This window comes from Ambystoma mexicanum, chromosome 13, assembly GCF_040938575.1.
Source record: "Ambystoma mexicanum isolate Mex_15411 chromosome 13, UKY_AmexF1_1, whole genome shotgun sequence".
NCBI classification, from domain to species: Eukaryota; Metazoa; Chordata; class Amphibia; order Caudata; family Ambystomatidae; genus Ambystoma; species Ambystoma mexicanum.
The window spans coordinates 656,462,652-656,490,548 of record NC_090938.1 but is presented as its reverse complement, the minus strand read 5'-3'; the positions used below and the strand labels follow the sequence as shown (position 1 = coordinate 656,490,548).

At 47.5% G+C, this 27,897-nt stretch overlaps 1 protein-coding gene across 1 annotated transcript in view; it reads left to right on the top strand.

The window, feature by feature from the left end:
• The first annotated feature begins 2,512 nt into the window (after nt 1–2,512).
• TBX21 (T-box transcription factor 21) overlaps nt 2,513–27,897 on the top strand; it is a 216,151-nt gene continuing 190,766 nt past the window's right edge. The window contains exon 1 of the mRNA XM_069634655.1: nt 2,513–4,836. Within this exon, the coding sequence (XP_069490756.1) occupies nt 4,295–4,836 (542 nt within the window). The 5' untranslated portion in view covers nt 2,513–4,294. The remainder of the gene's footprint in view (nt 4,837–27,897) is intronic.

Here is a 27,897-nt window from a genome sequence, read left to right as displayed (position 1 = left end):
TGGTTTTACGGGACTTGAATATCTTGCCTACCTGCAACTCCCCCTTTTTTTTTTTAATTGCAAGGCCTTTCCCGTCATAGCTTGACACTTGGTACAGGAATCTGTGTTGTGGGCTTCACCCAGGCACCACAGACAGAGGATGCAGATCCGTGATGGACATCTTGGAGCCGCACTCCTTGCATATTTTTAATCCTGAATGAGGGGTCGGAGTTGAAGACGAAGAAATATTTATCGAAGGTAACTGCGCAATTGAGGTAACTACGCAATCGAATTGAACGAGGCACGCCGAGTTTTGAAGCAAACCCGCTTCCGGAAAAACAGAACTGAGGCCAACGGGCACCGAGCGTGCTACTTATAACATCCGATGACGTCACCCTCGACAGAGACATTCGAGGGACATCGACTCAATGCCATCGATGCAGGGCGCCCTCTGCCGAAAAAGTTTTCGAAAGCAGCCGGAGCTGGCCATTACATGTCAAAGATGAGGAATACATTGGAGGACACAATCCATTCAAAATAGAACATTCATGTCATGACTTTTTCACTTTTAGGATTGAGACCACTGCTGATTTAGTAGGACTGTGGTGCTGACTAAAGGTTTAGACCCCACTGCTCATCCCTACTACAATGTTTGGCTGTCACGGGCGCTTTCCTGGGTCATGACACTGCCAGCCTGATTCAATCTTAGCACACACGTCCCCCAGACTCCATCAGCCCAGGGCATTGGAGTCTCCATTTAATAAAAGGTTTGTGAGGGGGTGTTGGAAGAGCAGAAACTCCTTTTAAGCATAGAGCTGCTTGCCTAATTCTGAGGCTCACTAATTTACCCACATTACTTTCGTTGTTCAACTCACCTGCAGCTATTCTTTTTTTGCCTGCTAGGGGACAGGGGAACGCTCCCATGGGGATTAAACAGACCATCACCTCTGTTTGCTAATTGCCCGTCCCTTCCCAGACAGGAGAGCACGAGCCAACTCAATGGTTCTCATTGTATCAGTTTCAGAAGATTAAAGGATTTGCTGATTAATCCAGGATAGGAACGTGTGGCTCGCAGACTGCACACAGCGCACTGCCGGATGTGCATGATTCAGCGGTGGCGCCTTACAAGTGGTTTTTAAATTATCTATTCTGTAAATTATCTTCATATGGATAGGTGAAAATAAGGTTTGATATTTGAGAAATGTCATTCTGGAGCCAAAGCAGAGTAATATTAAAAGTAATACAATTTAATATAGCAGGGTTTTCCATTTGGACAGCCTCTTTGCACTATAAAAGTGATGGATGCAAGGCTTTTAATTAATCTTGACCATCATTGCTTTGAGGGTCCTTCCAGGCCATCATTTTTAATTTTGGTTGCCCCATTACAGAAAGGTACCAACCAGTTACAAACCAGTCCTGGTCCTTTCACCAGGAATGTGTGGAATGCAAGGTTGCCTAGAGCAATGCTAGTGGTTATGATTAATTTTCAACTGTTTTATGTGTGGTGGAAAGCACTTTTTTTTAAAGAGCTATTGAGTGTATCACTTTGTCATGCCACTTCCCGTGACATAATTTATATCAAAGGTTGCACCATAGGGTTCAGTTGCCGCTCAACCCCAGGAAATGTAAAAGATGGCAACCCTGGTTTTAGAGCGCTTGACATGGAACAATTGGACCCAAAATCAAGCGTATAATGGTTTGCTAATCGAAATGACCTGGTTGGAATGTGGTGCCCTCGTGGGCAAATCGACAGCCCCAGTAGGTAGCCAAGTGGCCTGCCTCAAGTACAGGGACACTGCTGCAACTAGCACTTTAAGCCTGTGTCCGAAAATAAGAACAGTAGCAACATGTAATTTCACCTACAGTGTTAGGCTGACCAGACGTCCCGGTTTCGCCAGGACTGCCCCGGTTTTTGCTGCTCTGTCCCTTTCTCAAGATTATGTTCCCATTGGAAACTGCAGTGGTCCCGGTTTTTGGTAGTGGGTCTTCATAGCTGGCAGGCATAGCTCGCACAGAAGAAATGCTGCATTTTACAAATTAAGATAGTGTTCGTTTGTTAGAAATTGATAATAAAATGTGTTTATTTTAACAGTAACACTTAAACCCCTCTCCTCCAAACGCTACTGAAGTGTAGTGCCTTGACAGCCACTTTCAAGATTTAGTCCTACTTTTATGTTAGTTGCCCTGTCGTGGTTTTTTACTTTTTAAATCTGGTCACCCTACTACAGTGGTGTGTCACAGACCCGTGCACGGACCCCTATTCTTGGTTAGCACGCGAGTCTGGCGACCCGCTCACGTGTAGCAGGGAGGAGGGTGCCGAGTAGGGCTGCCGTCTTAGGTCTCTTGCCTTCACTACTGGAGCAGGTACTGCTGGACAGCGTGATCCCCTCTGAAGCCCTTAAATCGGCGAGGTGGGCGGCCCTAGTCCTCATTTGGGGCGTGTCGCGGGATCTGGAACATGGTAATCTTGGCCATGCCCACTGGATGAGACGTCCAATGAGGTGCGTTGGAGCCACGGTTCTATGCCGGAGTGTCAGTGCATCTGTCATGCTGTGGGACAAGTGCAAGTTGCAGCAGCGAAGCGACCCGGCACCGGAGCATTGGGCTCGCCTGAACGAGACACCAAGGGACCCCACACAACAACAAAGGAGCCGGCACCCACGAGACTCTACCAAGAGAAAGCGGGGACCCGCGAATCTCCAGGGGGCCGACCCTGCAAGAGGGACGAGGATAACGGAGGCACGGAGCACCAAAAGGACTTGTGATACTCCAAGAGCCAAGGAGAGAGAGGCGGGGGGGGGGGCTGCCTCCAGAGACGCTCCAGGGTAGAGAAGCAGAAGCACCGATTCCCCGCTTTGTGCCCTGGATACAAGTGGCAGTCTCGGGGGCAGGGAGAGGAACCGACAGTAGTGCCGTGGACCCTACAGCGTCTCCAGGGGTCCGTGAACTTTGCCAGGTGTACGGGAAATAGCTTGTATACCGGGCACCAGAGGAAACGGAGACCTCGGGGGTCCCAGAGCATGGAGCAGGTGTGAGCGGGCCCACTGGAGAGCTTGCACCGAAGGCAACTACGACCCTTCCAGTGAGAGGAGATAGGCAGGGTCACCGAGTAGAGTAAAACGTCCAAAAGACATCGCAGCCAACTATCTCAGGCGGCATAATTTGCAGTGCGACCGATACAAATGATCTCACTCACTTTAACTCACTCACTCTCAATAGCCAACTCACTGGCTCGCTCATTCATTACCTCACCAACTCGTGCATTCATTCGCGAACCCTCGGGGATTCACTCGCTCTAGAGCCCACTTTGCACAAAGACCCCCCATTGCTGCGGGCACATCCAAGTGACCTCTTGCCACCTCCCCAACAAACCCCGCCCCACACACACGCCTGACAGCGCTATAGGTCACCACAGGAACTTACTAGAGGTGCCCAGAAGTCGCGAGGGACCCTATACTCAGAAATCCGAGCAGCCATCAAAACTTGCAGTGTTGCCAGTACGTCAGTACACTCGGAGACCCTAGTACTCACCAGAACCTCAGTACTCTCAGAGACCTCTGTACCCAACAGAGCCTTCAGTATTCCCAGAGACCGCCGTCCCCACCAGTACCTCTGTACTCCTAGAGACCCCATTACTCAGCAGAACCTCCAGTGTCACCAGCCTCGGGCATCCTAGAGATCCCAGTGCCCTCAGCATCTCCAGTGCTCCTGAGCCCCAGCGACCTCAGGATTCCACCTTCCCTGTGGCTCCAGAGCCCCTTCTGTGCATTGTGCACTCAAGACTACTGTACTGTGCCCCCCAGGTCCCTCCAGCTCTCTCAGTTCAACTAAGTAATCCCACTGCTCACCCCACCAAAGTATCCTAAGTGCCAGACAGGACCCCGTGCCCTCACACTCCTCAACGTCCAAGAACCTTCAGTGAGCCAATGGCATCTGTTCACCTCAGCACTCCAGTGCCCATGGTACCCCTCAATGTCCCAGTCGAATCCCTCAGCTAGCCCAGGGCCCTGTGTAGCTGCCAGTGCCCCAATGCTCTTTCATTCAGTACATGAAATCGTATCCACACACCCATACCCCTGGTACCCTTCAGTTCTACCAACGCACGACCCCATACATAGGCCAGCTGAAGCCTACTAGGAAATGCCAGGGCATTAGTACTGATGCTCCCACCCAGTGAAACCAGCAGTCCTTGTATCCACAAAGGGACTCCCCCATACCTGTGAGTACCCCCACACACCTGGTACCACAGTGCCTCCCTGTGGCAGCAGCGCCCCATACTGTAGTAGCCCTTAGCCTACTTCTGTGCCCGTCGCCCATGGGCGCCCTGGACCAAGGCTTTGGAGCCAGCAGTGCCACCACTATGCTGGGCGCAGAGTCTCAGGGCTTTGCCAAGGAACTTGCCAAGGAGCCCGAGGTGCTGGTGAAGGACTTGCCCGAGGTGAAGCTTGGCCTCGCTGATAGGCTGTACTGCCCTGAGCCAGGCTCACCAGACTCCTGTGCCCTCAACTTTGCTTACACAGGGCAGCCTGGATTCGGGGTGGGCAGCCAGGGACGCTTCCTCAGCCCGATGCCGCTCAACGGGTACTCGTACAGTCCAGTGCGACCACAGGCCACAGGAACCAACGGCTACTCGGTGCCCACCACTGAACTGTATGCACCAGGTGCCAGTGAACTCTACCCTGTGGCTACTGAGAGCTCTTACTCTGGTGGGGGACAGCATGGATTCCCACGTGGAGTGCTCTACCCCATGCCAGGGTACCAGAGTGTGGGAAAGCTGCAAGTGGTGCTCAACAACTACCCGCTCTGGGCCAAGTTCCACAAGCACCAAACGGAGATGATCATCACGAAGCAGGGCAGGTAAGGCGCCCGGGACCTGGGGCCTTGTCTGTGCGTACTTGAGGATCTGCGCATGTGCGAGTCCTGGTAATGCTCGGGGGCCTGAGGTGAAGGACCTTAAGCAGCTGTGCCTGGGCCATTCTGAGGCTTTGTGCGCATGTCGGATATGTCTGGGCCTCTTCTTGGAAGCTGGGGTCTAGACTCGTGAGGTCTAGAGCAGTTGTCGACCCCCTAGGGGTTGACACCAATATAAGGCCCAAAGGATGCATGGGTGGGCCCCAGGCTCTTTAAACATGGATTAAGATGACTGCTTTTGATAGAAAATAAGCAGTAGAAAATCTTTGTACATTTCATATTAATAACAGTCATCTTCACCCCTTTTTAAAGAATGTGCTGCCCCCCCACGTGCTGCCCCCCTTTTTGAAGACCGCGTGTCTAGAGTGTAATGTCCCCAGCACATGTGCACATAGGAGTAGTAGTAGTAGTCTGTCCATTTGCACATGGTTTGGGCTATGGGGGTAGTAAGACATGCTCTCAGAGTATGGGGTGCGGTCGGAGGTGGCAATACATGTCTATGTGGCTGAGTCTGCGGAATTGTTTGCAACGGTGAGAGGGGCCCCGGTGCATGCGTCCATTTTCTGGGGTTTGCAGATCTTCCCTTCATGAACACAACACCGTTCCAGGGCTGTGCTACCCAAGCTCCCGAGCTCTATAGTGTGATGAGTTGCAGGCAATTTGAGGGGCTTTTGAGCTTAGGTAGTCTGGGCTTTGGTGCAATCGAATTAGCTTCACGTCTTTAGTACTGGTGTGCTGCCGCGTGCTCCGGGTCTGGGCCCTGAGATGGGGCGCATGTGCGCATTAAACTTTCGGACGCACGGTGACTATGGGAGGCAGGCCTGAAAGCGCAGTAGTGTGCAAGGCATGGAGGAACTTTGCAAAAGGCGGGGCATCAAGAGACGGCCGTGCCACTGTCTCCTGGTTTCCGGCCACGTGGGCCTATCATTGTACAGGATGGGTCAGTGCTGCAAAAAGACAATGCAAGGCTGCCTAGTGTGCCACTGGGAGGTGGGAAGCAGGAGTTACCATTTTGGCCCTAAACAAATACATAAGGACTAATTGTAAGGGTTGATGGACACTCTGCTTGGGGCGCCATAACTCTTTGCACCACACCGCCCACCCCCCCGTCCCCACACACTGAGGTTTTTAGGTGAAGTGGCGACTGTACGTGTACCTGTCATGGCGACTGTACGTGTACCTGTCATTACGGGTTGGCGACAAAGCGAGTCTGCTGGAGTTGGCCACTGCACGCATGGGATACAGGTAGCTGCCAAGGTAGAGGGAACTCTGTGCTTGCGACCGTGAATGTGCGCGTGCAAGCCTGTCTTGCTCTATCTTGGTCGCCTGTCACTGCCCAGGTAGACATGTTCTCATCCAGTACACATGTTCTCATCTACTACACATATTATCATCCGTTACACGTGCCTTCTACCGGATCCAGTCGATGGCAGTGTGGTTTTGGAGATCCACTGGTGCTCCTTGATTAAAATTCTCTTTTATTTCACCTCTAGAATAGTACTGGTTTTCCCGCTCCCCCCCCCCCCCACACACATATAGTTCAATGTCCAAGGACCTTCCCGTAGGTTGCAACCTTACCTTGCAGAAACTATTTGTAAGTGGGAAACTAATATGTCCCGCAGTTTATATGAATGCTTTCCTGTCAACCTGCGAGTTCCTGCCTGTCACCGTGTCAATTTCGGCCCGTCGCTTCATGAGTGCCTGCCCGTCACTGTCAATTTCGACCAGTCTCCGGGCGAGCTTCCCCTGCCACTCCACTGTATGCTAGGCCAGTTCAGGTATCAGTGCTGTGCATTTTTGTGGAAGTATACGCATTGTCGGCGCCTGCAGATTTAGACATTGTGATTATTGTCACCAATGCATCGGTTTTACAACCTTAAATTTAAAAAAAAAATCTAATGCCGTTGTCACACCAAATGAATCATAAGACCTTACACAACACACAGTCTGTGAGCCAGACTACTAGCCAAGCCCGTTTGAAGTATACATACTAATTAAGGCCATGTGCCATTGTTATTGATTTTTACGTTTAAATACGAAGGATAATCAGAATTCTGCCTGTATTTATTTGTAAAATAAAATGGTCTGAAGCTTTTAAAGTTCTCTTAAATGGCCCTCCAAATTGTCGGTCCTAATATTACATGTTTATGCAGCGCAAAAGCTAGATCTCCTGAACTCCTAGCAGTCAAGTGTGATGGCGAACCGATGTTACGGCATTGAACGATCTCAGAAGCATGAAGAGCAGAGCTGCCATTGCACGGTCCGACTCCAGGTCCTACAGGCTGAACACTACCCACTGCGCTATCTAACTTCTAACGGTCTGGTAGGTCGTGGCAAAGGATGGCGTTGCAGGTTGGCAGCATGGGGAGTCTGAACTAATGTTTACGTGGGTGCGTATCTGCGTGAGTTAAGAAATAACCCACAGTGTGCGTTACAGAGGAAATAACCACATTTACTCATCGAGTACTACATGAGTTTGCTTAAAAAAAAAAAGCCTGCAAAAGCTTCAGAGGTGGCAACGGAGCCAGGCTTAAGAGCCAGGGGCTGGACTATCTTCGCAATTTTAAGATTTTAATAAAAGGGGCGAGAAGAGGGGGTTAATTCAGCACAATATAGGACACTGCGGCGCTCCCACAAAGCCTTAACCAGTGATAAAATAAGCACGCAAAAGTGCTACTTGCAATTTTAGCTTTTCATTAATAAACGAGAATATGTTCGATAAAATGACAAACATGATTATGGAATAGTATTATATACACGTTGAAAAAATAGCAAGCCGGAGCTTTAATAGATTATTACTTGTCTTTTATATAGCGTGCGCACTGGCAGCGTTTTCGCAGTTTCGAAGCCGTAAATACCAGGTTGGAACCCACTGTAATGCTGGTCACTGCAGCGGTCTTAGAAGGGTGGAGATGTGAGCCTTCTATGCCGATTGCACACAGGTCTCAGCAGCGAGCGAGCGAGCGAGCAGCTGCTCCCCGAGCTTTCCAGCATACACGAATCCATCAATCGTGTCATATTATAGGTCTGTGATGCCATTCTGGTGCCAGCACGGACTCTTCAAAGACTGAGGTCTAATTATTCAATTGCCGCCCCATGGATTGGAATGTAGAAGGGACAGCCTTATAATGCACGGCGCAAGTTATTTTCTTTATTTCGATAGCAGTATACCCCAAAATAAACCTGATTCACAAAAGCGCTTTTCAATTGCTAACACCCATTGAAAAACGCCTAGTAAATCAGGGTCAATATCTCGTTTACACAAACCGCATCGCGACTGTCCCCGGTTTCTTGGGTTGGGTTCGGTTCCGCGCCACGACGGTCACGCCAGGTTTTCACGATAGCCACCGATTATGCACTAGGTTCACTGTATGCAAATTGACCGTGTGCAGATATCTTGAAAACCTGCGGCGCCTTCGGCCCTCGACAACTAAAGAAATGTTATATGGTCCGATGAGGCAGCGTTTTTTCAAAAAGCCGACCGACGCTCCTTTTTTCAACGTGGCATGGTGGCGCACGCCAAACTAACTATAACAAGAGTAAAACGCGAAACATCGCCATTTAACGCTCGAGTCCCATGCGTGATTGCAGACCGCGGCATCAGGGGTGTTGCAAGGTCTGGAAAAGATCCTGGGCTATGCTAATGTCGGGGCTGCTGGGATCCGGGGCTATCTATAGCCGTTTGGTTGTAGTCCCTGAGCTATCCGGGGCTCCACACAAAAGACCCGCGGCTAAAGCCCCCTCACTTCCCCCAGATCCCCCACTAGCAACGCCTCTGGGCAGCATTAAGGCCCAGTCTCCGGTGGAAACCACTGCGGCGGAACTTCCACATGAAACGCCAATAGTGTAATACTAGCCCTCACTCAGTAGCTCGGTGCCTCCTTGTCCGCTTTCTTGTAAATGTAAACACGTTTTCTATTCCAATTTCTCCATTCAAATTTGAGTTAAGATAAATAGTACTATGTGATTTTCAAATTGCCCTTTGTCTATTTTGCTTACTCATGCAATTTACGAAATTCATGAGGCAACGTTCAGAAAATAAGCACATCCATTATACAGTTATTATTTCATTGCACCAGACTCTCCGCGTACCCCCTCGTGTATGAAATGCACCGGGGCAGCCTGAGCTTTTGGCTCCAACAAACCCTTACGCCCTATGAAGAGACCGTGCACCTAGTCCATAATTCGCATTAATATGGACCGCCCGCAGTAGCCCCTGCTGACCTCAGAGCAGGCGTCAGCGGGATGCATTGCTTGGCGTCCCCCCAGGCCTACAGTGCCCGTCAATAATTGCGCTCATATAGTAACTGCCTGTGGTGCCCGCCTGCAACTGCACTCACGCAGTGCCTTACTTTAACTGCTTCGAGGTGGTGTCTGCCTGCAGATGCATGTAATTCGCGTATCCCTCCATTTTGACTCAGACCTCAACGCACGTGCACCCGTGACTGTACTCACTGGGTCTCTGCCTCAATGGCCCTCTTGTGGTGTCTATCTCAAACCCCATTCTTGTGATGCATTGTCTCCTAACTGCACTCCCGCATTGTGCACCGGAAACTACACTCGTTGGGGCAGATTCTCCCAAAAAATGTTGGCGCAAGTGGTGAAATTCGCTAGGGTTTCGCATCAAGTGCGCCATAAAAAGTTGAGCCCCATTCTCAAAGTGCATCTGAACGCACAGCAGATGCACTTTACCAACTTTTTGTGGATTATCACAAGAGAAAGGGTTCTGCCAATTTCAATACGCATGCGGACTGCAGAATCGAGATTTGCTTTCAAATGCGCAAAACATCAGGGCAATGGGCAATGAATGACAATCCAGACCCTATCATACATTAATTTCTAAGTGGAGCAACAGTGGCACGGACCGCAGCTGTTGAACTTGCAAGTGTATCCCTCAGAGCGAGAGAATTGCTTTGTCATTATTTAGGCATTCCACGGGTAAGGCTGTTCAAAGGCCATCCCTGTGAAATGCGCGCCCAGCACCACACTGTCATACATTCTTGTCGGGACCCGGAACGCGCCCCTACAACTAAATGTATGCGAGGCGGCTTCCCAGCCCAACTGAAATTCGCAAGTCACCTTTGTGAATCAGGTGACCTGCCCAACTCGCAAACGAATGCAAATAAAAAAATATATCCTCTGGGCTTCTTTTATTTGCACATGTTTTTGAGAAGTTGTCCCATTGTGAGTGTGTCTCTAGCCACACTCATGCTGTATCTGCACTAATTTGGAGTGTACGTGTAACGGTACTATCGTGGTTTCAGGCCTGTAGAAGGTCCGAGCGTTTAACTACATACCATAAAATAGCTGTCTGTTCCGCTATGTAAATTGCCTGGACCCATGTGGTGGCGTACCCGTAATTGCACTCAGAGGCAGATTCTTAAAAACCAGTACAAATAAAGTACACAGGATGCACTTTTTATTTGCACTAATATTCAGAAATGTGCAGATCTGCTTATTCATAAAGATGGGCCTGCTCATTTCAATGGGGCTAGCGAGCTGCACAAATGATGTGCTGGGCAGCACCATACATTAGTGCTGGATGTGTGCTCCCATTTCTAATGTATGACAGGGTCCCAGTGCCCACATGGGTGCTAGGAGTGCATTTCTCATAGATGGGCCCTTAAAGGACCCTCACTGTGAAATGCAAAAAAAAAAATGACAAACACTTCCATTCCTGTTTGGGGGATAGACGTGCAAGTTCAACCGCAGTGGTTTAGGCTGCTGCTGCTCCACTGGAAATAATGCATGACAGGGCCAGGATGGACCTTGCCAGGCATTGAACGTTACCCTGCACCTCGTCCAAACAGGCGCATGGGAATATTTTTCATTTTTGCGCATTTCAATTGTTTCTGAATTTGACATGTGCACTGAAATGTGCAGATACACTGCCTATCTTGGGCTCATGCACGGAGGGTTGGTAAAAAGCATCTGAATGAGTGTATCTGTGTGTGATGCGCACATTCAGATGCCCTTTGAGAATAGAGTCAACTTTGTTTGGCACACTAGCACATCTCATCACTTGCGCAAACGTTTTGACAATCTGCCCCATGGAGTCTATCTGCAACTGTAGCCATGAGGGATTTGCCTGCAATAAAACGTAGATGGCGTCTGCCTTTACACCTTGGGCGTCTTCCTATAACTGCACTAATTTGGTTCTTGAGTGTGGTTGTAACAGCAGGCTTCGTCCCCGTAACTTTTCCCTATTGGCGTGTGCCTGCACTCATGTGTCTGCCTGTAATTGTACTCTGCCCTCAAACTTCACTTCTGTGTTTTCTACATACTTTGCTCACGTGGTGTTTGCCATAGCACAAAATGTGGGGGCCCTGGTGCGAGCCATGCCTGACCCCCCCCCCACCTCAAACAAATAACAAGTTGTGCCACACTCTGAGCCGGCCTAGACTACACACTTACACAATACACATTCATGCTGCTGCAGGGGCATGCCGCACACTGCACTAGGAGAAAGAAATCAATATGTGTTTTAACGCATTATACAGCACATTTTCTGAGAAACTGACGAAAAAGCCAGAGCATATGCAATTGTTTTGTAGGGTAACACCAATCCAAAAATTCAATACATGCACGTCACCAACAGTGCACAGGAACATTGTTGTTTTAATATAATGCTTTGCTATTAAAAATGCCATGCCACAATGAAAACATGTCCAACTGGCTGCACAATGTAAGACCAGTCTAGACACGTAATAACATATTACAGTAAAGCATGACTTGCCACATTAAGACATACCTAGACTGGCAGCACCCAAATGCCAGTCTAGCCAGGTAATTACACTTAGCAGGAACGCTTTAGCAGAGATACCCAGTTAAAAAAAAAAGGTCAAGCCAAAGTAAGGATTAGATTGGCTGCACCAAAAGGCAGGTCAAGCCACTAACACATATGGTGCCTCCTTATCCTAGACATGGATGACCATTGCGATTTAGGGCACAGCCCACTTCCCACCCCACTCCCCACACATACCCTCTCCCTCGCACCCCCGACCCAACCTACAAAATCAGTTCCTCGACTCAGAATTAGTTCCACGTCCCTCTTCCTCGTCCCAGAGCTTATGTATGCGGCACCTTGCCACGTAAGTACTTGGACAAGGAAGAGTGGGTCTAGGAGTAATAAAGATTACAGGTAAGTAAGCCAGGCATTACCTCCATGTCCCTCTACCATGTCCCAGTATTTGTGCATGAGGCAATGTGCCTCATACACAAGTACTGGGACGAGGAAGAGAAGGGATAGGTGTAATAAACAGTGTCAAGTAATCAACCTGGAGAGGAGAATTTGCAATAAATATGCTGGCAAAGTATAAAAGGAGCCCACCTTTTAAACCCAACAAATTATGAAATATTCCAAGGAATACAGAATCCCAACCAAGAGACCTGTGCTTTAATTAAACTTTGATGTGGTCTTGTGGGTAAGCATCTGCATTGAAAACATGGCAATCTGGGGTGAAATCTTAGTAGCCGAACACTTGAGCAGGCATACTTTTTTAATGCTGGCCTCACCAAACAGGGGTTGCGTCTGCCCTCTGAAAAAGGTTGGTGGACCCTGGCCACACGTATCCTCGACTTGTTCCCTGAAAATCAGCACAGAGCCAATACCATGGAAAATAACCTCTCCAGTCTCCAAGACTGTAACCTCTCCTGCCACATGGTGGGCACATATTCATGACTCACTTGCCCCTCTTCCTTTCCACTTTGACCCCCACGTTTGTCTTTCAACAATACTCTTGTTTTATAAAGATAACTTGCAAAGTGCACAAATCAAAGCACTCACACAAATATATAAATCCTTATACAAACATTATCGGTAAAAAGTTAACTATTGCAGCATTATTCCCCCCACCTTGAATGCAAGACTACAAATACCAGAATGTAATTCGGCAGACGGCAAAAAAATGGCCTGTGGATTTTGAAAATGTACTTTCACGACTAAAAAACACAAAAAGGGAAGGTGTGAAAAGGTACCCGTTTGTGTTTCACAAAGGCATGCAAATATATATAACTAAAATAAATGTTTTTTGGTGGGTTAAATATGAACATGTAAAAATAAGGCAGATCGCAAAGAACCTCACCATCTGAAAAGCATGGCCCCTTACCGGTTTTTAGGGAAGGCGGGCAGAGTTCCGATGGAAACGTTAACCCCAGGGAAACCCCACTGGCAAGCATCTAGTACTTTTCTTAAGAGAAAACTGCAGAGGAAGTACAACTGGACCAGCCCTGTGCAGAGTCCGAGTCCCGCTCCAGCAAGGCCTGCCTGCCACAGAGAGACGATCCTAGGGCTCCAAAAAGAAAGTTTCTGTCACTCTGCTTCATAAAGAAATTATTTCCGCACGAAGCAGTGTCACTAAGAAAAGAAACCATTTCTTTTTGATGTCTGAGGGCGAGGGGGCCCCCTTCCAGCACCTGTGGAAGTGCCTCACCACCGCTTTGGCGGAGGCTTGGGATCCCCCCTCTATGCCATTGTTGGGTTTGTGCCGGCAGTCTGGTAGTGTTTACCTTTAACTGCACCCAAGCATTGGTCACCAGAAACAACACTTATTTTGTGTGTGTCTGAAACTCGACCCACGCATGCAGTCGCTACAGCAGTGGTCAAAGTGATTGGGAGCGGAGCTCCTCTTTTTTTATTTTTTTTAAAAAAAAAAACAATGACTACTACACTTTTAATTTAAAAAGCAACAGTTCCGGAATGGTTTAATTTTAAAATAAAAGTTAAGGAAGAAGTGGAAACTTACACGTCAGTATACTGAACATGATTGTTTGGGGGTTTGTATTGCGCGTGGGAGGGGGTGTGGTGATGGGTTTTGTGGGGAGCAGGGGTGGGCCAGAAGGAAACAGTTCCACTACTTCTTTTCTTAAACTTTGCCTGCTGAACCACACCCATGGAAAGTCTATCTGTAAATGCACTAATATGGTGTCTGTCTGAAGAAGCCTTGTGCCTTTAACTGCATACCAGAGGTAAATGCATTTAACTCTACCCATACATTATCACCAATTGCATGTATATGGTGTGTGCCCACACTCCTTGGGTCTTTTACCTTAAACTACATTATTAGGTTTAAAACGAGGATGCAACACGTACGGACAACGATCCCAGAGCCTACCCAGGCATCCAAAAAACCTTAAACTGAAACAGAGCGGACCTCGCCACATCGGCCTATACAGGAACCACCACACAGGAACCATCCGGGCCACCTACCTACGAGATAGCCTTGATAAGGGCCCTGAAGGTCGAAACACGTGTCGGCTGACCACAAAAGACTATGGGCCTAATTCATATAAGCATTTTGTAATGGCATACCCCATTGCAAAACTTTCGGTGAATTAGGCCCGATATGTCTTCTTCCAAATAAATACCACTGAAAAACTGTTCAGAGGGCTGTGGGGATATTCATCCTTCTTAGAAAAACAAGTGCAAGGAAACCGGGACCCTGCATTTACGTTCATTAGGAGTCTGCATGTAACTGGTCAAAAAAAGGTAGCAGGCACTCCTCTCCAGAAAGAACATGGCATGATAACCTGTTCTAAGATGAGAGTTTGCAGCACACGCTTTTTGCTCACTGTACCTTTCACAGATGGGAAATTTCCATTTGCATATCAGTCTTTGTCCCGCCCACAAGAGCAGTCCAGCACCGAAATGCTATGGCAATTCCTCTCTGAACAAGAGTACCACCAGCAACCCCATACACGTGTATCAGCCTTATTGGGCCTCAGTGAGGTGAAGCTGTGCCTCTGAGCACAGTGAGCAGGGAGTCCACATCTGGTTGCCCCCAGGTAACTCAGGGTGGCCAACCCCAAGTTCCTTGCAAATATTTCAAAAAAAGCCGGCGCTCCTCTCCAGAAAGAACATGGCATGATAACCTGTTCTAAGATGAGAGTTTGCAGCACACACTTTTTGCTCATTGTATGCATGTAACTGCACTCACGTGGTTTCTGTCTACACTCACCTGGCTTATGTATTTAACTGCACTTACGTGGTGTTTCCGTCTAACTGCAATGACGCCCAATTTGCCTTTAACTTTGCACGTGCGCAGCCTACTTGTAAATGTAGTGATGCATGGATTGCTCCTAGCTTCACATATGCGGCACCTGCTTGTACCTGCACCCAGGCAGTGTCTATGAGGTCTGCCGCCTAATATGTGCCTGCCCGCTCATAAACTCAGTGGAAACATGAATGGGCGTTTTGCTCTTTGTTACTGCGAGTTTCGATGTGCATGTGCGGGATGTTGTAAGCGAGAGTGCACTGGACTGTGTGCGAGGTGTCTCGGGTAAACATTGCTTCCAGAAACCGAGAAAACAAAAATATCACATGTGTATTTCGGCGGGAACAACTCAAAATTGCTTTACAGATGCCAAATTCCACGCAAGGAAAGGGGGAAATGGGGAAAACACTAGAAGCACAATGAAAACTGAGCACTACATGCGACGTTGGCTGGTTGGATGACACCACACCCATAACAGGCTGTCTCAAAGCTCTGAGAGTGAAAAAGTGGGGGAGGGGCGGAGCAAAAGAGTGGTGATAGCAAGTGGAGAGTGTGTGTTCAGGAGGGTATGCAGTAATAAAAATCGCAGCAAAAATGTCGCCTTTACACAAAAACAAAAATACAAAAATTTGCTGCAAAAATGCGGTGGTTTGACCCGGTACAGGTGTACCTCGTTATACCATTTAAGGGGAGCAGAGGTTGCAGGGGGGTCCCCCGCTCCCCTTAAATGGTATAATGGGTCTGGGGGTTGCAAGGGTGTCCCCTGTATCCTTTACATGCATTGCGGCGGCAAAACCAAGTCCTTTAAGCCACGATTTTATGTGTAAACAGCCATTTTTGCCTCAATTTTAACACATAGAACCTTTAGGAGAGTATCTCTGCAAGTATGTGCAATTCTATGTTATGCTATGGCACAAAGCATATGTGGCGGGCTCTGCTGCCTTTGGTATGGTCTTGACGCGCAGAGGAAGTCTGGACGCACACTGCATTAAGTAATCACGCAGAAGTCAGAACATTACATAATAGGCAATTATAATAGCAGAGACATGATACAGCTTAAAGTTAGTATTAAGAGTAATGTACTATGTGCCTAGCTGGGATGAGCCAAATATTGTCTGTGTTCAGGTTATGTTCTTTGCATGAGAGAGGACTATAAACTGTGCACCGCCCCGTAATGAAGCCTGCGGAAATCGGATGAACTTCGGTTGTGTGTGAAGGCATCTAGACTTCCACTCTTGCCAACTACACACTGTTTGCTTTAAACACTCTATAAAGCACACCGGAATGCTCTTGACTGAAAATGCCACATGTAAATCGTGTAAACCAGTAATATGTTGTGCCTATAGGATATGTACATTTTCGCAACTAAAACGCAGGCCGTGCCATGAAAATAGAAGTTGCAAAAAGTCTATACAAAACTAATCGTAGAAGGACAGTGAAATAACTTGATACCTGAAGTCAACAACCGGACCAGCAGGTAAGTTACTTATAGGTTTATTGGTAAGTATGTTCCAGGAAGACACCGGCACGTCCCTTCATGCCAGCTTACATCTACAACTGTCACTGTTGGAACCCACATTGAGAACATAACACTTCAGCACTCCACACTCACTGACATCACCACATTCCATCATCAGTAATGTCACCCAAACTCAGTGTCACACTACAACACCTCTCCCTCCTTACATTTCTTGAAACAAGAAGGATCTCACAACTCTACAATTTCCACCTACAACAATACACCCACATATACGTGTGGCCAGCACGTAAATGCACTAACACACCAAAGCGCAAATGGACACCACTAACATTCCTAGAAGACACTGTCCACCTGGAGCTCGATCACAACCCCAAAACAAGCCATACCACCAAATCTCACGATGCCAACAAACAAAACAACGACGAAACACTGCGCCTCAAATGACACCGAACTACTGCACAACCATAAACCTAATGTGGCACCCCAAGAATCTGCACCCTAACTGTGCCTACAAATAAATGTAAAAAACGTCACCAACAATGGAAACAAACTGCACCATACCCTACCCTTGGCAGGCTAACACCACCAAACAATACCTTCAACTCCACTCTGTCCCCACAAAACACAACGAATGAGGAACCCACCAAAGTAGAATAAGGGCTAACACCTCCCCTAAAACCTGAACTGGAAAGACGCTCCAGGAACAAATATAATAAGATAAGCACTCCACCTGTTTCAAGCTGCCCCTTGAAACCTAGAGCCTGCCACGCTCTAGCGCTCCCCAAGGTACATTACACTAACACTCCAAACCCATCTGTGCACCAAAAACTTGCCACCCTAGTCTGCACCCTAGGACACCAGGGCTGCCACCCACGGGCACAATCCCTGCTCAACAGGAGCAACAACAAGCACATCACACACTGAACATCAGTTCACCACAGCACTCATAAAGAGCACAACCATAGCACAAACACCATCAGTTTCTATGGTCAATTACAACAACACCAGGCGAACGCCATACCACTCCACCACAACGTGAAACCCCAGGTCTCTGCCAACTGCCACACAGAAGGACACCAACGAGATCCCAGGTCCCTGCCAACTGTCACTAAACAGTACACCAAACGCACACCCAGGACACCAAGTCCTTGCTAAAACCACACCACAGTAACACTGTAGAACTCTACTACAACACCCCGGGGCCCCTAGCCCCTGTCCGACTGCCCTTGCAGTAACACCTTAACTCACCACACAGAACCCCTAGCCCGGCTGAACCACTGCAGTACATCGTCACACTCTCCTATGGGACCCCAAGTCCCAGCCAACTGCACCAACTGCAGTCCACACACCGGGGACCTCCTAAAGTAGCCTACCGCAAATACTGCACTAAACACCAAAGGCACGGAAGATCCATTATTCAACCGGACTACCATTAACACTTCATCCAATACAGAAACTACACTCCTTGTCCAAAGAAGCTCTCACTCTCCACTCCCACACTCACTGCCTTCACATAAAAAGACGGAGACAAAAACGACAAAATGCCCAAACAAACATTTCCATTATGTTCACTGAACGACGAAAGTCACAAGGCACTCTGGAAACTTTGGATGTTAAAAAAAAAAACTGCACTGCTATGCACTGTGCAAAACCCAACAAGTGAACTCTTTTGCATCCCGATGCACCGACCCGAGAGTCCAGTTCGACCGACCATCAGGCCCCTACCTGCAAGGAAAATCATGATAACAATGCGGGTACACATTTTAGAAGGTCAGGTACACATTTTAGAATCTCAAATACAACACAAATTATTAGAACCAGCAACCCACGAGTCCAAATACCCAGACTCAACCCACCTGCAAGAAAGAAACAAATTACACAAGAGAATACAATTAGCATGGAAAACATCTCAAATGGAAAACATCTCTTTAAAATAACACTGGGCCACAACACAAACACACACCCATACCAGCCCGTAAGGCAGACACGCAGTGCAAATGCAACAGGCCACAACATAAACACGAGACACTATACAAACCGGCCTCAACACGACTGCTGCTTCCTAATGTTCCACGCAGCAATGAGTAATCCTCACGTGGTGCTGCTCACGGAAATCAAAACACAATCCCTCCATGGCTCCGAACAAAATCTTGCAGTACAAATAAGTGCCCAGCCATAAACCGGTAGCCTCCATGGTCTCGGGGGCTCTTCCTACCAGTATCCTGGGCCCCGACTGTGGCAGCGACCTTCTCCACCTATGCTAGTTAAATAACCTAGTACCTGAAGTCAACAACCGGACCAGCAGGTAAATTACTTATAGGGTTATTGGATAAGTATGTTTCAGGAAGACACCGGCACGTCCCTTCATGCCAGCTTACATCTACAACTGTCACTGTTGGAACCCACATTCAGAACATAACACTTCAGCACTCCACACTCACTGACGTCACCACATTCCGCCATCAGTGATGTCACCTACACTCAGAGACACACTACAACGGACAAGACCTGCACAATTTTAACACATAAGATTGACCAGCATGGCTAAGCCATAACATATTTAAAAAAAAAGAAAAAAAAGACTACAACAATACATCAATATTTTAAGTGGAGTGAAAAGTTGTTTGTCATAGGCCTCAAAGAGGCACGAGTTAGGTCTGGCGCAACATGAACACATACAAGTGTCTTATTTGGGAATCCACTTATTTTGATCCCATATTTATTAGATTAACATATTCATGAATTACAGACCACATTCTTATGAGTTATGCATATTCAATATTGTTCCACCACACGTTGGCTCAGGGGTTAGCCCAAAAACGGGCATAGGTTAGATGGTTAGAGGGGAGGCAGTGAATTGTATGGGCCTCTGTTGGTTGGTGGGCTCTCCTAGCAATGTGTATTGGCCTCAACGGTTGGCGGCCTCTCCGAGCGATGTGCATTTGTCTCTATTGGTTGGAGAGCTTTCCTATTTCGCCGAGTATGGGTCTCTGTTGGTTGACGGGCTCTCCTAGTGATGTGTATACGTCTGTTGGTTGGAGTGCTTTCCTATTGCTCTGTATGGGTCTCTGTTATTTGGAGGGCTCTCCTAGTGATGTGTATGGATCTCTATTGGTTGAACAGCTCTCTTAATGATGTGTATAGTCCTCTATTGTTGAGCAGAACTCCTAGTGATGTGCATACGTCTCGGTTGGTTGGAGGGATTGCCTATTGCTGTGTATTGGTCTCTGTTGGCTGGCAAGCTTTCCTATTTCTGCATATGGGTCTCTGTTGGTTGACAGGCTTTTAGTGTGGAGTATTGGTCTCTGTTGATTGAGGGCTCTCCTAGTGATGTATAGTTCTGTTAGTTGGTGGGCTCGCCTAGTGATGTGGATACGGTTGTTGGTTGGAGAGTTTTCCCATTTCTGTGTATGGTCTCTGTTCATTGCCCTCCCATTGATGTGTATGGGTCTCGGCTGGTTGGAGGGCTTTCCTATTGCTCTGTATGGATCTCAGTTGGTTGGAGGGCTCTCCTAGTTTTGTGTATGGGTTTCTGTTGGTTGGCAGGCTCGCCTAGCGATGTGTATGGGTTTCTGTTGGTTGGTAGGTTCTCCTAGCGATGTGTATGGGTCTCTGTTGGCTGGAGGGCTTTCCTATTGTTGGGATTGTCTAGTGATGGGTAAGGCGCACTGTGGGTTGGTATCGGATGGTCAGAGAAATTTCATTGTGTTTTGTGAGGGCCTCTGCTCATTGGAGAAATGTGGTAGTGTGGTGTGGCAGTGATTGTTAAACCAATGTTGTCCCTTTGGGGTGTAAAGATCTCTCTACATCTGAGTTCTTTCCCGGTGGATTATGTTTTTGTTCACCGGGGCCTCTCCTAATAGTGTACGACGATCTCCGCAGGCCTGAGGATCTCCTAGAGATGCACAGGAGGTTCTGTTCTCAGGACTTTGGCAGTAAGTGGGAGAATCTCCATTCATTGCAGGGATCTCCTATTGGTATTTCAGGGTCTCTGTTATTGACCCTTTGAGACACCAAGGACCTCTTTGCATCTTTTGCATCATGTGCATTAGGCACTCTTTGGTGGAGGGCCCTCTGACCCTCTCGCTCCTGGGCCGTGGCTCTCCACAGCATCAGCGTATCCTCACAATTACAGTTTGAACTAGTCGATCATCTAGATCTGGCTTACTTTCATGCATTTGTGGGCGGCGTGCAGAAAGAACCCTGCAGCGCTACACACGTTTCTTGATTTCTCTGAGCAAAGTCAGATGGATTTGTTGAGTTCTCCCTCCAACGATGGAGCATGTCCACTTCAGTCCGGAGTTAGTTCTACCCAAGTGATAGTTTAATCTTTGGATATAGATATTGTGGCCAGCCCTTCTGAAGGCTGCTAATTCAGCTAGTGGGAATAGGGCAAGTGTGAGTTGCGCTCTAGGTGGTGTTCAGGCAGTCTTCTCTGGCATTGAGATGCTACTCTCCTTTCGCCTGCAAGGTCTGAATCCAGAAGGGCAATCCATCACAGAGGGACACATGAATCCCATGTTGTTGTATCTGGCACGTGATCTCCCTTTCAATTGATGCATCGAGGAAGGGTTTGATTGATATTGGGCAGTGGTTACTTAGGCTTTTCTGAGTGGGGTAGCTTACCTAGTTTGAGTGCTTTGGGACCCATGAATTGAGGGGGGCGCAGGAGAGATGTTATCACAATACAATATAATACAGTAATACTTGACGTGTTGCCAATGCTTTAGAAGGTACATAGGTAATGAAACAATTATACATATATGGTTATGTGCTTCTGATGGGGTTACATGCGTTCTGCAGATTTTTCTGTAAGCACAAAGGCTGTATGTGCAGCCGGGGAGTGGGCGCATGGCTGAAACACACCCTGTGAGGACAAGGGCGCAGCAAACGGTGCAGGGGTTTCTGCTGCCCTCGTGAATTTCCCCCGATTGTTTCCTATGGAGATTTGGCCCTCTGGGTGGCTTGGGTAAGGTTGTGAGGACAGAGTGGATGCTCGCTATGGGCTTCCATGCTGATGGCCCCGGCAAGCCTAATAAGACTGATCAGCAGCACAAGCAGCTGCCGCGTGAATCTGAGTGCTACTTTCCTTCACAGGTTTGAATTGACAACCCAGCCTTTCATCCTTCTGCGATCAGCACACCTTTCAGATCCTCCAGAGTGCCTGAAGCTCATGCAAACGGCAGTGGTGCGCTGTGTAATCCCAGTAACATATACCAGAAGACGACATAGCATAGAGTGGCATTGCATTGGCTAATAACAGCAATGATCAGTGCATAGAGACAATTGAGCTGTGGTGTGCAATATAGAAATGGCAAATGTGACAATGATCTATTTAGTTTTGGTCTGGAATAAGGAAGCTGGAGCTGTGGAACCTTCATGGCAGGAAGTGAACGACATCCACCCCCCTCTCCTTACTCTCGATTTTCATAGAAATTCTAACTTAGTCCTTGCCCGACTGTTTTCTCTCTTCATGTTCCTCTTACTCCCCTTGCCTTCATCTTTCTCTATAACCAACAGTAATTATGCACCGTAAACTACCCTATGTGATGGGTGAAGCACCGTCGCTCTGTACGTTTCTCTTATTAAAGAAGTTGGTACATTTTGGGGTAATAGCTGCATGCTCATTTCCCAAAAAATATTTCACATCAAATGTGGTTTCTGGTTGCAGGGGCTGTTCCCGTGTACCTTAATCAATAGCATTGTATTTGCAGTGCAATAGGTACATCTTTAGCACTCTGAGGTTTCGCTTTCTTTCCAAAATCTGGTTTCTTCAACTTTTTGTCATGTTGCAAAATGTTGTTCAAAGTAACATAACCGATGTTACTGCAGGAAGGTGCATGCGCGAGCACAGACAGGAGCCAAACGGCTGATAGCTGTGCTCCGAGCGTTACACACACTCACTCAGAAAGCTTCCTGAGTGGGGCCTCCTGCACATGCACTAGTACTACTCCCTGAAGTGGCCCCCTGAGCAGGGACTAGTGCTGCTCTCTGAGGTGGCCTCCTGCTGAGAGACATGTGCCAGTCCATGTGGTGCCCTTCTATGTATAGAATTGTGTTGCCCCATGTGATAGTCTCAGGTGCAGACTCTTGTGCCGACCGCTGAGGTGGCCTCCTAGGCATGGTTTTGTGACCCGCACTGAGGCAGCCTCCTGCACAAGGATTTGTGCCAGGTCCCGATGTGCTCTCCTGTGCCAGGACTTGCAATACCATCTTAGTTGGGCCATTGTTCATGGGCCCATGTCACTCCCTGTTGTGGCCTCCTTTACATGGTGTTGGGGTACTGCTCATTTGCTTCACCTGCCCCATCAGATGATCATCTGTGTAGGGACTTGTGCTGCTGTCTCATATGGCCTCCATTGCAGTGACTTGTGATGCCCACTGACTTAGCATTCTGAACATGGAGTGCTATTCTCCGAGGTGACCTCGCATGCATGGACCTGTGCTGCCCTGTATGGTAGCCTTCCATGAAGAGACCTTTGCGGCTGCTTTTCTGGGCATGGACTTGGGACACTGAATTGGTGCCCTGTGCATGGACTAGTTCTACTCACAGAGGTGGCCTCGGTGCAGGGACCTGTGCCGCTTCTGAGCTTGTCCCCTGTTTATGGATTTTTACTGCCCACTGAGGCAGCCTTCTGGGTATGGACTTAGCCGATGCCTGAAGTGGCCTTCTGTGCAGGGACTTGTGGCACCAACTGTGTTAGCCCCTATGCATGGACTTGTGTTTCCCCCTGAGGTGACTTCCTTTGCATGGACTTGTGTCTTTCCTTGAGTTTTCTTGATGTGCGGGGGCTTGTGCTGCTCACTGAGGTCCTTTCCTGAGGGGGAGGGACTTGGGGGCAGTGACTGAGTTGGTCTGTTGTGCATGGACTAATGTCGATTACTGTGGAGGCCTCCTGCACAGGGACTTGTGCCAGGGCCTCACATGACCTTGTGCTGCTGCCTGAAGAGGCCCCTTCCAGTAAACGGACTTGTGTCGCTCCATGAGGTGGCCTCATGTGCATGGAGGTTTAGTGCTCCGCTCCCTGAGGTGGGGTGACCTCCTGTGCAGTGCATGTGCCTCCCCGTCTGGTGGCCATCTGTGCAGTTACTTGTGCCATGTCCTAATGTGGCGTCCTGTGCATGGACTTGTATGGCTGCCCGAGGTTGCATCCTTTGCAGAAACATCTTGCGCTCCCGGAGGTAGCCTCTTTCTGTGTATGGAGTTGTGCAGCTCACCAAGGTTGTGCCAGGTGCTGATGTGGCCTCTTGTTCATGGGATTGTGCCACTCCCCGAGTTGGCCTCATTTTCAGAAATTGGTGCTGCAATCCCAAGGGGGCCCCTTCCTATGCATCAACTCTGCCACTCACACTAAAGGTTGCATACTAGACTGGTTAGTCGACCACAACTGCAGGGTAGATATCAGTTCTAACATCCCACAACTGTGGACCGACTACCATCTCATCCATTTCTACATCCCAACAAATGTGGCATCCATACAAAACCTTCCCATGCCAGCTGCCCTAGCCAGATCTAAAAAAACTACTCACAAAAGAGAATTCTCCCACTCCCAGAAGTCTCAGCATTAGCATCACCCCTCTCAAGTAACCCTAAAGAACTGGGTGATCTCTAATATACTACTATTAAAGAGGTGATCGACACAATCGCGCCCATTGAAGAGTAAAAAAGCTAAAAGACTCATGTTAATTCATGGTTCAAGCAAGACTTACATGATCTAAAAGTACTCAAAAGACAAGCCCTTAACAAATGGCAATCCTGCCCCTCTGCTCCCACTTGTGATTCTTACTTCGCTATTGCTAAACAATGTAAAAATGCCATAGCCAAAGCTAAATCCGCTGCCTATAACACTAGAATCGACAATGCTCAATCCCATTCCAAAGAACTATTCGCCATCTTCAATGAGCTGGTCATACCTCCCACATCCAAACATCAAACGGTTAAGGAAGAGAAATGGTGTAATGACATCCAGAAGGCTATGCTGGACAAAATCGACCTACTTAAAAAAAAAAAAAAAACAACAAGACCATCGGCACAACACGGACTGCTCCCAATCCTAAACCACCCACCCAGCATGACAGCAATCCACCACCGCCATTTACCTTTAGAAAGGTAAGTATTCCTGAGGTTCTACTCATTATGAAGCAAATAAAACCCGCACTATGCAAAGGGGCCATCTGTCTAGAAAACAAAGACTGCGCTGAGTGTCTGGCACCATTCATCACAACTGTAATTAGCACTTCATTTGCCTCTAGCCCAGTACCCTCTTCTCTTAAGGAAGCATGGGTTCGGCCACTGCTAAAAAAGCCCACCCTAGACCCAGACTCCCCTAACAACTACAAGCCGATTACAACTGTGCCATTCTTGCTGGAAATCTTGGATAAGGCTGCATATCTACAGATACAAGCCTACCTAGAATTACACAACATCCTAGAAAAGAGACAATCTGCTTTTTGTCCACGGCATGGCACTGAATCTGCTTTTCTTCACTTAAAAAACCAACTCCTAAGAAATATGGACAAGGGCAAATGTGCCATCCTCTTACTTCTCGACCTGTCGGCTGGGTTCGACTTAGTTGACCACAAAATCCTAAATACACACCTCACAGACATAGCTCACTTCTCCACTGAGGCCACTACATGGATTACATCGTTCTCGGAGGGCAGAGCTATGAGGGTCTTCTCACACCAAGCATCAGCCACTCCCTCCCCTATTAGCTGCGAAGTACCACAAGGCTCTTGCACCTCCCCCATGCTCTACAACCTATTTACACAACCGCTCTTTAACGACCTAGAAAAATTCATCATAACATTCACCAATTATGCTTATGATGCACAAATTCTTCTCCCGTTATCTGGCGATTACGAGCAAGACCTAGAAACCTTACAAAACACATATGCTATCATCCAGGCCTGGATGGCGGCCAATGGCCTCTGTCTCAATGAGGACAAGACAGATATCTTACTGGTGGGCCCTAAAGAAACCCTCAGTAAACTAGACAGCAAATACGGCAATTTCAAAATTGAGAGCACTGTAATTGCAGTCTCTTCTTCGGTAAAAACTATGGGAGTGTACCTAGACTCAACCTTGTCCATGGATAGACATGTAAGCTATATCTCCTCAGCAGCGGCACTGACAACTAAAATAATCAATGCGGTAAAAACTCACCTATCCACGGAAAACTGCCTCAACATTGCCAGGGCCACCATAGGTGCAAAACTGGACTATTGAAACGTCCTCCTACTGGGAACCTCTGCCAAAAACATGAACAGATTACAAATTAGACAGAACAACGCACTGAGAGCAGCCCTCAGTATTCCCAGGAGGGAGCACATCTCCATAGCAAGACAAAAAGTCCACTGGCTCCCTGACAAAGAGCGCATCCTGTTCAAGACTCTCACTATAACCCAAAGATGCATATCCCAATCTGCTCCCAGCTATCTAACTGAACAAATACAAGTGCAGACACTTAAACCCAAAAGGGATTTGTACACAAACAACTCTCAGTCCCTACCTTCAACAGAACCAAAGCCGGCGGCTCGAGTTTCGAATTTCTAGCACCAAAATCTTGGAACTCACTGCCACCTAAACTGAGATCTGAAACATCCCTCATGGCCTTCAGAAAGGCAATGAAAACCACCTTATTCAAGTAAATCTGTACCTAAAACACTACCTGAAACACAAATAATGTCTGTAACCAATCTTCTACTTGTGCCCACAAATTGTACCTATGCTCACTGCTCCCATGTAACCTTGGAACATGAGCAATGTCTGTTACCAATCTCCTATTGTTGTCCTCATATTATACCCATGTCAAGTAAGCTTCGTGTAACAGCGCCACGATGCCGAGGGCATTTGCATGCTTTAAAAATGCAAATAACGGACCTGTGCTGCTCTCTAGGGTGGCCTTCTGTGCAGGGCTTGTGCTTCTGTGTGATGGCTTCCTCTGCAGGAACTTGTACCGCTCCCCGAGGTACTTTCCTCCTATGCACGGACTTGTACCTCTCCATGTAGTGGCCTACTTTACAAGGCTTGTGTCGCTCCCTGAGTAAGTCTTGTCCTTTGCATGGACTTGTACCTCTCTCTGGGGTCGTCTCCTGTGCCTCTCCAAGTGGTACCTCCTGTGCAGGAATTCACACTGCCCACCAGTGGCGTATTTAGACTTTCTGCTGCCCTAGGCCCAAATAACCGCATGCGCGCCCCAACTTTACTCCACCTCTGCTAGAGCCAGACACTGCACCTTCTCCAGATTTCATATTTATTTATTATGCATATGTTAGACACTTATACAACAAGCAAAATGTGTTTCAAAGCGCCCACAGGGCAACAGGGAGGGAACAAGGGATTGAAACAATCCACTGGAGGAAAAGAACGGACTACTAGGTCCTGTGAGCATTCAGAACGTGCAAGTGCAGAGAGAGGAGGGGGGAAGAGTGGGTGGTGGGTAAGTGATAGGAGTGCACGTGCTCATGCATGAGCAGCAGAGTTAAGTGCCTAGTGAAGGAAGTGCTAGGGAGAGGACAGCTGCAATAAATAAGTGCAGGACTACAGTGGACATAGAAAACAAAGGGTTGCATTCACTCTTTGCACAAATCACAATAGTCCATGTGTAAGTTGCGTGTTTTTAATTGATTGCAGAATCAGCCTTTGTGGAATCAGCCTGTGTTTCGAGCTATGTGCTCTTCTTCCGAGGCTGAGCACATCACATATATTTCTTTGGCCACATCAATATAGTGTATCCATATGGGTTGAGAAACACAAAGCCAAGAGGCAGTTTGGCAGGGCAAAAAAAACAATGACCACATAACATTGCATGGAAAGAGATATGCATAAAGACAATACAAATATCGAAATTGTGCTTTCACAGAAAAAAACGATAACATTATGCCCATACCAAAAAGGATATCAATCAGCAATGATGCACATTAAATTAGTGAAGAAAGTAAAATAGATAGGGGGAAAAAAACACAAGCACATAAAATAACGTTAATAATTATATACAAGGTAAACATGGTTCAGTGTACATGCTAAGTCCTGGCTCTGAAAGAGCGATATTCTATTTAATACAAATATAGGGAGTATACCTTAATTGGTCTAGCTCTCTCTATTTTGAGAAAAAGATAAGATTAATCGATCTTCAGCCTGAATCCATTCCTTAAGCTTATGTTTCAAACTTGCCACTTACCACTTGTTGAGGCCTTGAGTGCAATGTTTGTGCAAACTTAATCTTAAAATAAATATAACACCAATGCTAGTTAGATTGGGTTCCCTTTCCATTAGGAGTGCAGTCAAATTCATAATATTAATTTTGAAATGCACATACCTATACAATACGCCGTTGCGTGAATCCGTTCATTGTATAAATGTTTTTGTGAGGTCCGGCATATCTACCCAGCAACTAATCCATTTCGGGACAAACTGCTAACTTGGTGTTGCTATATCAATGACATTTTTGTCATCCTTAGAGGCACTGAAGACGACGCTATGGCATTCCACGAATGGATCAACAGACAGAATATGCATCTCCAGTTCACTAT